The 13,112-nt window shown below is 44.7% G+C and overlaps 1 protein-coding gene across 3 annotated transcripts in view; it reads left to right on the top strand.

Moving 5' to 3' along the window:
• Positions 1-12,912, top strand: part of EPC1 (enhancer of polycomb homolog 1) — a 98,070-nt gene extending 85,158 nt beyond the window's left edge. For all 3 annotated transcript variants that reach the window (XM_073677629.1, XM_073677628.1, XM_073677627.1), the window contains 4 exons: positions 6,604-6,719; positions 7,455-7,596; positions 7,681-8,053; positions 11,457-12,912. In XM_073677629.1, the coding sequence (XP_073533730.1) occupies positions 6,604-6,719; positions 7,455-7,596; positions 7,681-8,053; positions 11,457-11,529 (704 nt within the window). In that variant the 3' untranslated portion in view covers positions 11,530-12,912. The remainder of the gene's footprint in view (positions 1-6,603; positions 6,720-7,454; positions 7,597-7,680; positions 8,054-11,456) is intronic.
• Positions 12,913-13,112: the final 200 nt, after the last annotated feature.

The raw sequence follows: 13,112 nt of genomic DNA, 5'->3' as shown, positions 1-13,112 counted from the left end.
TAACCTAGTCCTTAAAAGGACTGCAATCACAACTATTCCCTACTCCCAAGCTATCTGTATATTTGTGCGAAAATTGGCTTGAAATTAACAAGGTATAGCGCACACAGCAACAGCGGTGCCGTCAAACACGCAGCTGCAGCAGTGAGAAAATGGTGGCGACGGGGAAAATGGCTTGGTCTTATAGGGCAAGGACATGTGACATACACTGCCAATGACACATGCCCTTGCTTGTGTGAAAAAAAGCACTTCGCTCCGTGTGTGCGCTGCTGATAGGCTGACAGATTGCACCTCCCCACTGTAAATGCGGGAAAGAGAAAAAAAAATGGAGATCTTCATTGTTCCTGCAGAGATCCATCCCCTGCCCCTCCCCCCACCCCGCTGTACACTCAAACTGCGTATTAACATTAATTTTCATCATTACTGAGAAAAAATCCAGTTATGATTTTGGTGCACGAACAGTTATCGAACATAACCTCGAACAGCCGAATTTTTCTCAAATTGTTCGTGTTCGCCGAACGGCTCGAACACCGCCCAAAACAGCTCGAATTTGAGATTGGCGAACAGTTCGAGTAGAACAACGCTCATCTCTAGTAAGGTGGAGAGTGACATGCCAGGTCTGGCACACCAATATGAGGAAACTTTTTAAATGCCTTGCATGTGCCTCTGGGAAATTAAATATGCAAATTGTCTCTTCACATAAGCAGAGGATTTGAACTCTAGTGCAACCTATTGGAAGTAGCAACCCTACAAGTCATTATCGACCCTTTTAACAAGCCTTGAAATATGACTTGGGATAAAAGCCAAATCAGAATCTCAATTTGTAGACCCGGTGTTTCAGGGTATTGCCCCTCGTCAGTACAAAGCATGAGATCTGATTTGGCTGGGTGAGAGGCTGACACTGGGTTCTAAGGGGTAAGGCTACTTACAATAGGTGGCACTAGGAAGTCCTCTTCCTCTTTGAAGAGCCGATTTGCAGATTTAATCTGAGGAGCATGCAAGGCGTTTAAGCCTCCTCATAATGGCGTGCCAGACCTGGCATGTACCTCCACAAGGAGAAACCTTACCCCTTAGATCCCAGTCTTAGCCTCTCACCCAGCCAAGTCAGATCTCATACTTTGTACTGACATGGGCAGCACCCCCAAAACACCGTGTCTACAAATTGAAATTCTGATTTGGCTTTTATCCCAAGTCATATTTCAAGGCTCGTTAAAGGGTCAATATTGACTTGTAGGATTGATAATTCCAGCATGAGGCACTAGAGTTCATCATCTTCTGAAGAGAAAATTTGCATAATTAGTCTGAAAGGGAACTTGTGAAGTTGAATCTGCTCTGTAGGCAGCATGGTATGGAGAAGGAGAAGCTGGGCAGAATATCAGTTTGTTAGAAAAGATTCTGTTTTATTGATTGAAATCCCAGGTGTTTGTATGTAGGAGTCCAGTGGGCAATCCTACTAGTGATTGATGGCTATCTACTGGCACAGTCATACAGGGGACACTGTCATTCACTGAATAGGAACTCCCACTGGAATTTCATTAAATAAAATGCAAGTTTTACTGAAACTTTTCCATCTTTTTGATTTTCATAATGCCATTAAAGCATCAATTCTCCTAGGTACACTTGCACAGTTTTTTACGGACCTTGGCAGGGAGGTTGGTCTAAACTTGACTCATCCCTTGTGGTATTGTATGATTATCTGCCTGTGTTTCTCAGCATTGAGGACACTATTCATTTTGATCAAATCCCCAACTCATTTTTTAAAATATAGCCCTAAACTTTCAAGGACCCTCCATCGTGCTTCACTGTTGCCTGCAGACACTCATTATTGTACTGCTTTACAACCCTTAGATGAACAAACTGCCTTCTGTTACAGCCAAATATTTCACTTTTTGACCAGTCAGTCCAGAGCATCTGCTGCCATTTTTTGTACTCCAGTTCTTATGGTTTTGTGCATAGTTGAGTCGCTTTGCCTTGTATCGATCTCAAAGTATGGGTTTTCAGTTATGCACTTCCTTGAAGACCACTTCTGGCCAAACTCTTCAGATGGGTTTAACTCTGTCCTATTGGTTGCTGCCGCTTCTGATCTGATGCCACTGCTGGATATCTTCCGATTTACAGGGGAAGTAAGCATGATGTTTCTTTCTTCTGCTGCACTAAGTTTCCTTGGCCAACCACTGCATCTACTGTCCTCAATGTTGTCTATTTTTGGAGTCTTCAATTCGGAGAAATTTATATATCCTCAAATAGCATCAGGGAGGTGTCTGGCTCCAAATTTATTCTGCAGAAGGACAACGACCCCAAACTTACCGCCAATGTCATTAAGAACCTATTTTCCGCACAAAAACAAGGAATCTTGGAAATCTGTTCTGTTCTGTATCATTACACAGTATCTACAGAGTTATGTAACATTACAAACCCTTCCAGAATGCGCCTCACAGAAGTCAGTGTGGGGGGAGGAGGGTGAACGCTGACAGCAGTGTAGGATAAGATCTGAAAAAGTGTTTACAATGATGTATAACTTGGCTTTGGTGTATCTCTACACAGTAGCTGCAAAGATCAGTGAGGAGAGGAGGGAGTGTTCTTTTCTCCCCTGTATGCTGCCTCCTGCTTATGATTGGTCAGCCTCATACAGGAGAAGTACACGCCCCTAGAAACAAATCTGTGGTAACACCCAGTTGAATTACAGCATAGATAGGAACTTAACCATTTCCCGACCGCCCACTGTACATAAACGTCGGCGCTGCCTGGGCTCTGTGCAGCGCTGACGTTTATGAACGGTTGGTGGTCCTGCAGCCCTCAAGACCCCCAGGGTCCTGCAAGTGCTGCGGTTGCAGTTCAGAGCAACAGCTCTGACAGGGGACATCATCTTGACCTGATTGGATCAGGTCCCAATGATGTTAACCCTTTGCTATCTTCTATATGCCGCGATCTATAGTGATCGCAACATTTAGAAGATAGTGAGAGGAGAGGGGGTCGTTCACTTACCTCTCCGACAGCCCCCTGATGTCTTCCAGGACCTGCCGTTGTTGTGACCTCCGGCTTCCATATGACTGCCTCCGGATCTGCCATATATGGTGCCCTGCTAGGTTCAGCCTGCAGCTGAACTCTAGCAGGAGACAGTGTGAAACTGTCAGCAAAGCTCTCATGCAATGCAATACATGTCTATTGCATTGCATGAGAACAGTGATTAGAAAAATAAAAATTAATGTCCCATGCAGGACTAAGTAAAAATGTAAAAAAAAAAAAGTCTAAAAAATGTTTTCAAACGGTTAAAAAAAAAAATAAAATCACAAAATAAATAAATTAAAATATTAAAACAATAAATCCGTATATTTATGCAAAAGCAAAAAAAGTACACCTATTTGGTATTGCCACGTCCGAAACAACCCGATCTATAAAACTGTCACACTAACTCCTTCTGTGCACACCGTAATAAAAATAAATAAACCGATCAAAAAACTATGCTTTTTCATCATATCGCCAAACAAAAAGTGGGAAAAATGCGATCAAAAAGCAAAATGGAAATAAAAATGGTACCGCTGAAAACGTCATCTTGTCCCACAAAAAAAAACCCGCCATACAGCTCCATCAGCCGAAAAATAAAGTTATAGCTCTCAGAATAAAGCGATGCAAAAAAAATTTTTTTCTATAAAATTGTTTTATTTTGTAAAAGCGCCAAAACATAAAAAAAATATACAGTAAGTGTAGTATCGCTGTAAACGTACTGACCCAAAGAATAACGCTGCCTGATCACTTTTACCACACGCAGAACGGCATAAAAAAAAACCTCAAAAAACAATTCCTGAATTGTTGGTTTTTGTTAATTTTACCTCCCAAAAAACGGAATAGAAAGCGATCAAAAAATGTCACGTACCCAAAAATGGTACCAATAAAAATGTCAACTCGTCCCGCAAAAAAAAAACAGTCACATGACTTTGTCGACCGAAATATGGAAAAATTATAGCTCTCAAAATATGGCAATGCAAAAACTAGATTGTGAAAAAAAAAAAAGCGTCTTAGTGTGTGACAGCTGTCGATCATAAAAACCCGATATAAATCTGGTATCTCTGTAATCGCACCGACCCGAAGAATAAAGTAATCTCATCACTTATACCGCACGAGGAACGGCGTAAAAAATAAATAAAACCAATTCTTCACCTGCTACTGATTTGTTTATTATGTCTCCCAAAGATCGCAGTAGGGCTCGGCGCACATTTATCCTGCGCTCTGCGCTGAGCACTTACACCAGAGTTTCCGTGTAAATCTCTGAAATACGTGATTCAGACGGAACCCATGACGGAAGATTCCCTGTAATGAGGCCGATATAGGCCACTGTGGACGCCGTCTAGCCTGGGATCCCACGGTGTCAGTTTTTTTAGGCGTGCATAAAAGTGCGGTTGGCCACAGTTTTGTGCACTTCTGAAAAAAAGGACACCGCTAAACAGAGGCCAGACGGAGTCCAGAGTAACTCTGCTGCCTCATTACAGTGAATGGATCCCGCAGGGGTTTCATCTGAATTACATCACTTGGAAATTTAGATGGAAACCCCGATGTAAGTGCTCAGCCTAGAGCGCCGGATAAATGTTACGGCCTCACTACTGAGCATGTACATAAAGTGCAGCACGGCCTCACTACTGAGCATGTACATAAAGTGCAGCACGGCCTCACTACTGAGCGTGTACATAAAGTGCAGCACGGCCTCACTACTGAGCGTGTACATAAAGTGCAGCACGGCCTCACTACTGAGCGTGTACATAAAGTGCAGCACGGCCTCACTACTGAGCGTGTACATAAAGTGCAGCACGGCCTCACTACTGAGCGTGTACATAAAGTGCAGCACGGGCCTCACTACTGAGCGTGTGCATAAAGTGCAGCACGGCCTCACTACTGAGCGTGTACATAAAGTGCAGCACGGGCCTCACTACTGAGCGTGTACATAAAGTGCAGCACGGCCTCACTACTGAGCATGTACATAAAGTGCAGCACGGGCCTCACTACTGAGCATGTACATAAAGTGCAGCACGGCCTCACTACTGAGCATGTACATAAAGTGCAGCACGGCCTCACTACTGAGCGTGTACATAAAGTGCAGCACGGCCTCACTACTGAGCATGTACATAAAGTGCAGCACGGCCTCACTACTGAGCATGTACATAAAGTGCAGCACGGCCTCACTACTGAGCGTGTACATAAAGTGCAGCACGGCCTCACTACTGAGCGTGTACATAAAGTGCAGCACGGCCTCACTACTGAGCGTGTACATAAAGTGCAGCACGGCCTCACTACTGAGCATGTACATAAAGTGCAGCACGGGCCTCACTACTGAGCATGTACATAAAGTGCAGCACGGGCCTCACTACTGAGCGTGTACATAAAGTGCAGCACGGGCCTCACTACTGAGCGTGTACATAAAGTGCAGCACGGCCTCACTACTGAGCGTGTACATAAAGTGCAGCACGGGCCTCACTACTGAGCGTGTACATAAAGTGCAGCACGGCCTCACTACTGAGCATGTACATAAAGTGCAGCACGGGCCTCACTACTGAGCATGTACATAAAGTGCAGCACGGCCTCACTACTGAGCATGTACATAAAGTGCAGCACGGCCTCACTACTGAGCGTGTACATAAAGTGCAGCACGGCCTCACTACTGAGCGTGTACATAAAGTGCAGCACGGCCTCACTACTGAGCATGTACATAAAGTGCAGCACGGCCTCACTACTGAGCATGTACATAAAGTGCAGCACGGGCCTCACTACTGAGCATGTACATAAAGTGCAGCACAGCCTCACTACTGAGCGTGTACATAAAATGCAGCACGGCCTCACTACTGAGCGTGTACATAAAGTGCAGCACGGCCTCACTACTGAGCATGTACATAAAGTGCAGCACGGGCCTCACTACTGAGCATGTACATAAAGTGCAGCACGGGCCTCACTACTGAGCATGTACTTAAAGTGCAGCACAGATTCATCTCAACTAACAGCCGAGATCCTTAGATCAGGTACAGAACATTTATAGGACATTTCATTATTTCCCAAATTCTTATGAAAACATTTATAGTGCATTCTGCACAGTAAGAACAAAACCCCAAAAACAATGGCGAAATTGCACCCACCTCCTCACAATTTTATTGCACTTTGGAATTTCCCTCCATTCCTATTTTTCAGTACATCATATGGTAAAATAAATGACATTCAGAACTACAACTCAACCCATCAAAATATGCCCTCATACGGCTATGTCATCAGAATAATATAGTGTGTTTTTTGTGGCCCCCACAGGATTTCTTGCTCTCCTCTGCATGGGTTAAAATCTAATAGGAGCAGGAGCACTAATTACTGTCATCTAAATATAAAATGCTGCCATAGAGCGAGCAGCTCACTGCACAGGTAGAATAACAGTGTTGTTTGTGTCTGTCAGGAATTGAAGCGTTGACTCGCTGAGCACACCGTGTGATAAGCAGCTCTGGTACAATGGCATTAAGACAGCACTTTTATAAAGAAGCGTCAAATATTTATTCCACATACTTCTAGCAGCGGTTTAGAGCACTGTGCAATCTCCTCTTGTGGTCACACACTAATGTATACCGCTTTTACTTTCAGCATTTACAGCCGAACAATACCAGCAACATCAACAACAACTGGCACTAATGCAGAAACAGCAAATTGCTCAAATCCATCAACAGCAGGCAAATAACTCATCCGCCAACACTTCACAGGTAATAATGGCGCTATCAGTATGCTGAAAATGTGTTTGGTAGTCTGTAAAATCTGTGTGATGTGAAACTCTAGTTCTCGCTGATGTTTCCAGTCATTGGACGCATTTCACTCCTCCATCAGATTTACCAATCCCCTGAACTAGATCATTACATCCTTCAACAGTAACCAAATCTTCTGTTCCTTTTGCTTTGCTTCATTAATTTATTACTCTACGAAATGTTGTGTTGTTGCACCTATATTTAGGGGGGTGGAATGTGCTGTTCACTTTCTTACAATAACTTTATAGTGTTTAAACTTTTTTTTTTTTTTTCTTTTTCTGGTGCAGAAAAATATAAAATGTTATCTATCTACAGATAACCCATCATTAACGGGACCATACAACAGTATTCCTTAAGCTCACAAGCCCCACGTATTGATGTTAATGTATCAGTTAACCCTTTCTACAATTCTTGATCCAAATCTCCGGAATAAAGATGTATTAGGAAAGGCTGGAACTAAAATTGGCCTTGTGTGTAAAATCGCAAATAAAAGAGCCGCTGTCTGCACGGACGCTTCTGACTTTCCAAGAGGGACCAGCCATGTTGGCGCATAATACAAAGGCGCCTGTAATTCCCAGCATGCCTGCCCAGTTATGCTTTATTGATTGCATTGTAACAGAACAGCAGGTCAGCTCTGTCTTTCTGGAAATGTTCAGCTGTTCAGATCCTAATATATATATTTTTTCTTTCTGTTAGGGTTTTGTTTCGAAGACGTTAGACTCTGCCAGTGCTCAGTTTGCTGTTACAGCTTTGGTAACGTCTGAACAGCTGATGGCCATCAAGATGAAGGATGATGTTGTCCTTGGCATTGGAGTGAATGGCATTCTTCAAGCCTCAGGTATGCCATGATGCCCAAAGACTGAATGTGTTGTATTGTATCCTAAATGACCCACTGCTGACGTGGTTTGTCTCTTCTTTACAGGAGTATACAAGGGCTTACACCTCAGTAGTAATACGCCTGCAGCACTCGTACATACAAGTTCATCATCGACATCGACTGGTTCAGCCTTGCTACAGCCTTCCAATATAACACAGACTGCGAGTTCCCACAGCACTCTGAGTCACCAAGTAACTGCTGCCAATTCTGCAACAACTCAGGTCCTGATTGGGAATAACATCCGATTAACTGTACCCTCGTCCGTTGCCACTGTAAACTCTATACCCATCAATGCACGCCATTTACCCAGGACTTTAAGTGCTGTTCCCCCATCTGCCTTAAAGCTTGCTGCAGCAGCGGCAGCGAATTGTCAGGTACCCAAGATTCCAGCAGCGTCTTCTGTGGATGGAGTACCAAGGTAAGACCCCACCGACACCTAGCAGAAAAGGATTAGCAGTGGTGGTGTATGTTGCATACCCCAAGAGCTTTTGAAGAGAAGGCAATAAGCTCATGCTGTGTATAGACCTGTCAGTAGTTGTCGGCTGCCTCCACTATTTCTCTCTTCTTTTTTTGCCCTCTTCCCCCACTCTTTTGCCCTCTTCCCCCACTCTTTTGCCCTCTTCCCCCACTCTTTTGCCCTCTTCCCCCACTCTTTTGCCCTCTTCCCCCACTCTTTTGCCCTCTTCCCCCACTCTTTTGCCCTCTTCCCCCACTCTTTTGCCCTCTTCCCCCACTCTTTTGCCCTCTTCCCCCACTCTTTTGCCCTCTTCCCCCACTCTTTTGCCCTCTTCCCCCCCACTCTCTTTTGCCCTCTTCCCCCCCCCACTCTCTTTTGCCCTCTTCCCCCACCCCACTCTCTTTTGCCCTCTTCCCCCACCCCACTCTCTTTTGCCCTCTTCCCCCACTCTCTTTTGCCCTCTCCCCCCCCACTCTCTTTTGCCCTCTTCCCCCCCCCACTCTCTTTTGCCCTCTTCCCCCCCCACTCTCTTTTGCCCTCTTCCCCCCCCACTCTCTTTTGCCCTCTCCCCCCCCCACTCTCTTTTGCCCTCTTCCCCCCCCCCACTCTCTTTTGCCCTCTTCCCCCCCCCCACTCTCTTTTGCCCTCTTCCCCCCCCCCCACTCTCTTTTGCCCTCTTCCCCCCCCCCCACTCTCTTTTGCCCTCTTCCCCCCCACTCTCTTTTGCCCTCTCCCCCCCCCACTCTTTTGCCCTCTTCCCCCACCCCACTCTCTTTTGCCCTCTTCCCCCACCCCACTCTCTTTTGCCCTCTTCCCCCACCCCACTCTCTTTTGCCCTCTTCCCCCCCCCCACTCTCTTTTGCCCTCTTCCCCCACCCCACTCTCTTTTGCCCTCTTCCCCCCCCCACTCTCTTTTGCCCTCTTCCCCCCCCCCACTCTCTTTTGCCCTCTTCCCCCCCCCCCCACTCTCTTTTGCCCTCTTCCCCCCCCCACTCTCTTTTGCCCTCTTCCCCCCCCACTCTCTTTTGCCCTCTTCCCCCCCCACTCTCTTTTGCCCTCTTCCCCCCCCACTCTCTTTTGCCCTCTTCCCCCCCCCCCACTCTCTTTTGCCCTCTTCCCCCCCCCCCCACTCTCTTTTGCCCTCTTCCCCCCCCACTCTCTTTTGCCCTCTTCCCCCCCCACTCTCTTTTGCCCTCTTCCCCCCCCCCCCACTCTCTTTTGCCCTCTTCCCCCCCCCCCACTCTCTTTTGCCCTCTTCCCCCCCCCCCCCACTCTCTTTTGCCCTCTTCCCCCCCCCCACTCTCTTTTGCCCTCTCCCCCCCCACTCTCTTTTGCCCTCTTCCCCCCCCACTCTCTTTTGCCCTCCTCCCCCCCCACTCTCTTTTGCCCTCTTCCCCCCCCCACTCTCTTTTGCCCTCTTCCCCCCCCACTCTCTTTTGCCCTCTTCCCCCCCCCACTCTTTTGCCCTCTCCCCCCCCACTCTCTTTTGCCCTCTTCCCCCCCCCTCCCCCACTCTCTTTTGCCCTCTTCCCCCCCCCTCCCCCACTCTCTTTTGCCCTCTCCCCCCCCTCCCCCACTCTCTTTTGCCCTCTCCCCCCCCCTCCCCCACTCTCTTTTGCCCCCCCCCCCCCCCCCACACACTCTCTTTCGCCGTCTCTCTTCTGACGCAAATGTGAATAGTGTGTGTGTGTGTGTGTAGTAGTATGTTGCCCAACTCTCCCGGCAAGCTTGTGAATCTGGGTAACAGTTACTTTGAACTGTAAATTTGTCATTTATAAATATATTTTATTAAATCTCATTATAAGCCAACCCGTCCTTCCGAATACAGCTTGCTATATAAAAACCCATATAGGTGCTATGAAGACTTTAAAAATTAACTTATGACCTTGTAGGATGGGGGGGGGGGATTCATATTCTAGCACCTATTGTGTTTTTTTTTGTGGTGTTCATGCTTTATATGGTCCCTGTAGGATAGGTATTTGTTTCTTCACACTGAATTAGTGGGCTGCTTTGGGTGGTATGACTGTGAGCCATCAAACGCTCAGGAACCAATGTGAAGCCGTGAATTCTAGGTGCTGCTTTGAGCAATGTGTACTACTGCCTAACTGCGTTCTCTTATCCATCATTATGTCCATTTGTCTGCTGACCTCTGGCTTCAGTTTGTGATTCATTAATCTTTATAGAGCGCAAACATATTCTGTTGCATTTTACACTTGTAGCATATTTGTGTAACTAGACTTTATAGAGCAGCAAAATAATTATCAGGTAAAAAAAAAATACTAGTGAGGTCCCTGCTCATAAGGGCGTTCATTCTAAGAGAAAATAAGGAGTTATATGAAGGGTATTTTATAATGGTCCAAACAGTCTTTATTACGAAAGAGTAGTCACCGGCCAGTGTCTTTGTCTGCGCAGATATGATGGGCATATTTGGAGACAAAGGACACGGACAGTTTTTGAATTGTGATAAGCTTTCTGTAAAGATATGTTTCTGAAGCACAGCTGCACAACTATAGTGGCTTGCAAAAAGTATACTCTCCCCCTTTTGGCTTTTTAGCTATTTTGTTACAATACAACCTGTGTTTAAATATTTTTGTAATCCGGTTTGTGTGTGATGCATGAGCACTAAGGGTCCGTGCCCACGTAGCGTTTTACAAGCGTATATGCTGCGGAATTGTTAATCCGTCCCCAATGAGAATACGCAATTTCAATGCCCATGCTGTGGATTTTTCCGCAGCTTTTATGCGGCACTCAAAAATCCGCAGCATGTCCATTAATTTTGCAGACGCATGCGGAATTGCCTTGTCAATGCAATAAAAAACGCAAGGCAATTGCGCATGTCCCAAACGCATCATAAATGCGCAAAAAACGCTTGCCAATTTCTGCAAGCGGTTTTCCGGGAGAGGACATGCAGAAGTGAAGCAGAAATTTTCTGCTTCATTTCCGCAACGTGGGCACATAGCCTAAATATTATCAGCGAAGTGAGAAAAATATAGACATAAATCAAATAACTAAAAACTGGCATGTACATGTGTATTCACCTCTTTTGCGATGAATCCTCTAAAAATGTCTGGTGCAAGCAATTACCTTCATAAGTCACATGCTTAGTGAAAGGAAGCCCACCTGTGTGCACCTTTTGAGCAAGAGGCACTACTAACCTAACACCATGAAGACCAAGGAGATCTCCAAAGAAGTCAGGGACAAAGTTCTTGAAGTACAAGTCATATCATCAAATGGAATTGATTGTCTGGGGTGGAGCAAAAGAAAAGCATTAGTGGAGCCTAGTTGTATTGTTATGTGTATTATTTAGCTTGTGAAAGGTCTTTCTTCATGAAATAAAGTAACACCTTTTTTATTTTCTTTATAGGGAAAAGCATGAAACAGAAAAGCCAGCATTGAACAGTATAGCAGACAACACAGTAGCGATGGAGGTGACGTAGCTTTGGCCGGACTGGGCTGCAGCCTTGGGGACTGGTTTCGGTGCTATGCATCAGTAGCATTATGAATGCACGGGATGATGGGAAGCAGCACACTGCATTTCCACCACAGCTGTGGGGACTCGACAGCGACGCACATCTCTCATGCTTTGATTTCTTTTCTTTTTTCGTACTGTTAATAGGAAAGCATAAAACATCTGTAAATTATGAATACAGCAATTATCTGTACAGTACTGCATATTTGTAATACCCTTGTATATATGTTACTTGAATACAGAACTGTTCATTTGTGATGCTTTGCACTGGGGGGGTAAAAAAACAAAACGGGAAAAACAAAAACTGCAACAAAGTAAGAGTGTGAGATTGTATAGAGATGGGAAGTGTCATCACATCATGTGCATGGTGCGGAACCTGCTGTTTTATCTATTTATTGTGCCGTGTTTACAGTTTTTTGTACACTGTACCTTCATTGGTTCCTGTGCTGTAGTAAATGTGTTAGGTAGCTGTGGACTCCTTGGTATTTTGTAAATGGTATAACATAACTTGGTTCCCCACTGGGTCCCTGAGTTCTCTGTATCATGTGAAGAAATGGTGACATACATACAGAATCTTAAGAAAAAGGCATCATTTTTTTTTTTTTTTTTTTAAATAACGGGGAATGTACTAATGGGGGATCTTCCTGTTCTAATATCAGAAGTGACAAGATTATAATGAAGTCTCTTCCCTTCCCCATTCACCTGTACGTCGTCACGTAGGGTGGTTTCTGGTACTTCAAGCACTAAGGTTTTGTTGCTGCTTTACAAACAAACCCCCCTTTTTCCCGACCCTCCTGCCCCATTTCCTCCTACACCAAAAAAAAGTGTTAAATCAAGTATGCAAATGGAGTCCATTCAACTGGAGTTTTTTTTATGTTGTCTGCCCTTTTTTTTAAGAAAAAAAAAAAATAGAAAAAAAACACTTTAAAAAATTGTATTTTTTTATTGTGTAATCGTAAAAGACTTCATTCTTTACTTGTTCTTAAGAAAACACAAGGACATAAGGGAGAAGAATGCAGTAATTGCTGTACGTGTATCATCATTCCAGTTTCTATAACAGCCAGCTTTTTATTTTATTTTTCCGATATTTTCTCCAGAAGGCTGCAGGTCCAGAACCACAACTATCGGGTGCCTTCCTTTGGAAATATGCGCTCTCTTCTGTGAAGAGCATGGTACTTTACAGACTACTAACGCTTTGTCAGTACCGAAGTCTGAATGCCCAGTCCAGTGGCATAACATATTTATCCTTGAGGTTTTTTAAATCCCACCTGGAAATACATTGTGAATGAATTCTCACAACAACAACAAAAAAATAAATAAACCCAGGGCATTACATGTTGACAAACGAAAATGTGTGGTGATGTTTCTTCTTTTTCTTTTCTGTATTAATTTCCGCTCTTAAGTACATTGTCAATTTCAATTCAATGTTCTGCACTTGTTTCTTAAATGGAAGGAAAGAAAAGCTCCCACTAAATTAAGGAAATATTAAAATACATGAACTATTATCTGGCTCCTTGTGGTTCTAGATTTCGTTGTGGTTTTCTTTAATTG

The sequence above is a fragment of the Phyllobates terribilis genome, unplaced genomic scaffold (assembly GCF_046119375.1).
Source record: "Phyllobates terribilis strain yellow unplaced genomic scaffold, ASM4611937v1 Scaffold_4__5_contigs__length_816908805, whole genome shotgun sequence".
In the NCBI taxonomy this organism is placed as follows: Eukaryota; Metazoa; Chordata; class Amphibia; order Anura; family Dendrobatidae; genus Phyllobates; species Phyllobates terribilis.
This window is presented reverse-complemented; position numbering and strand designations above follow the sequence as displayed.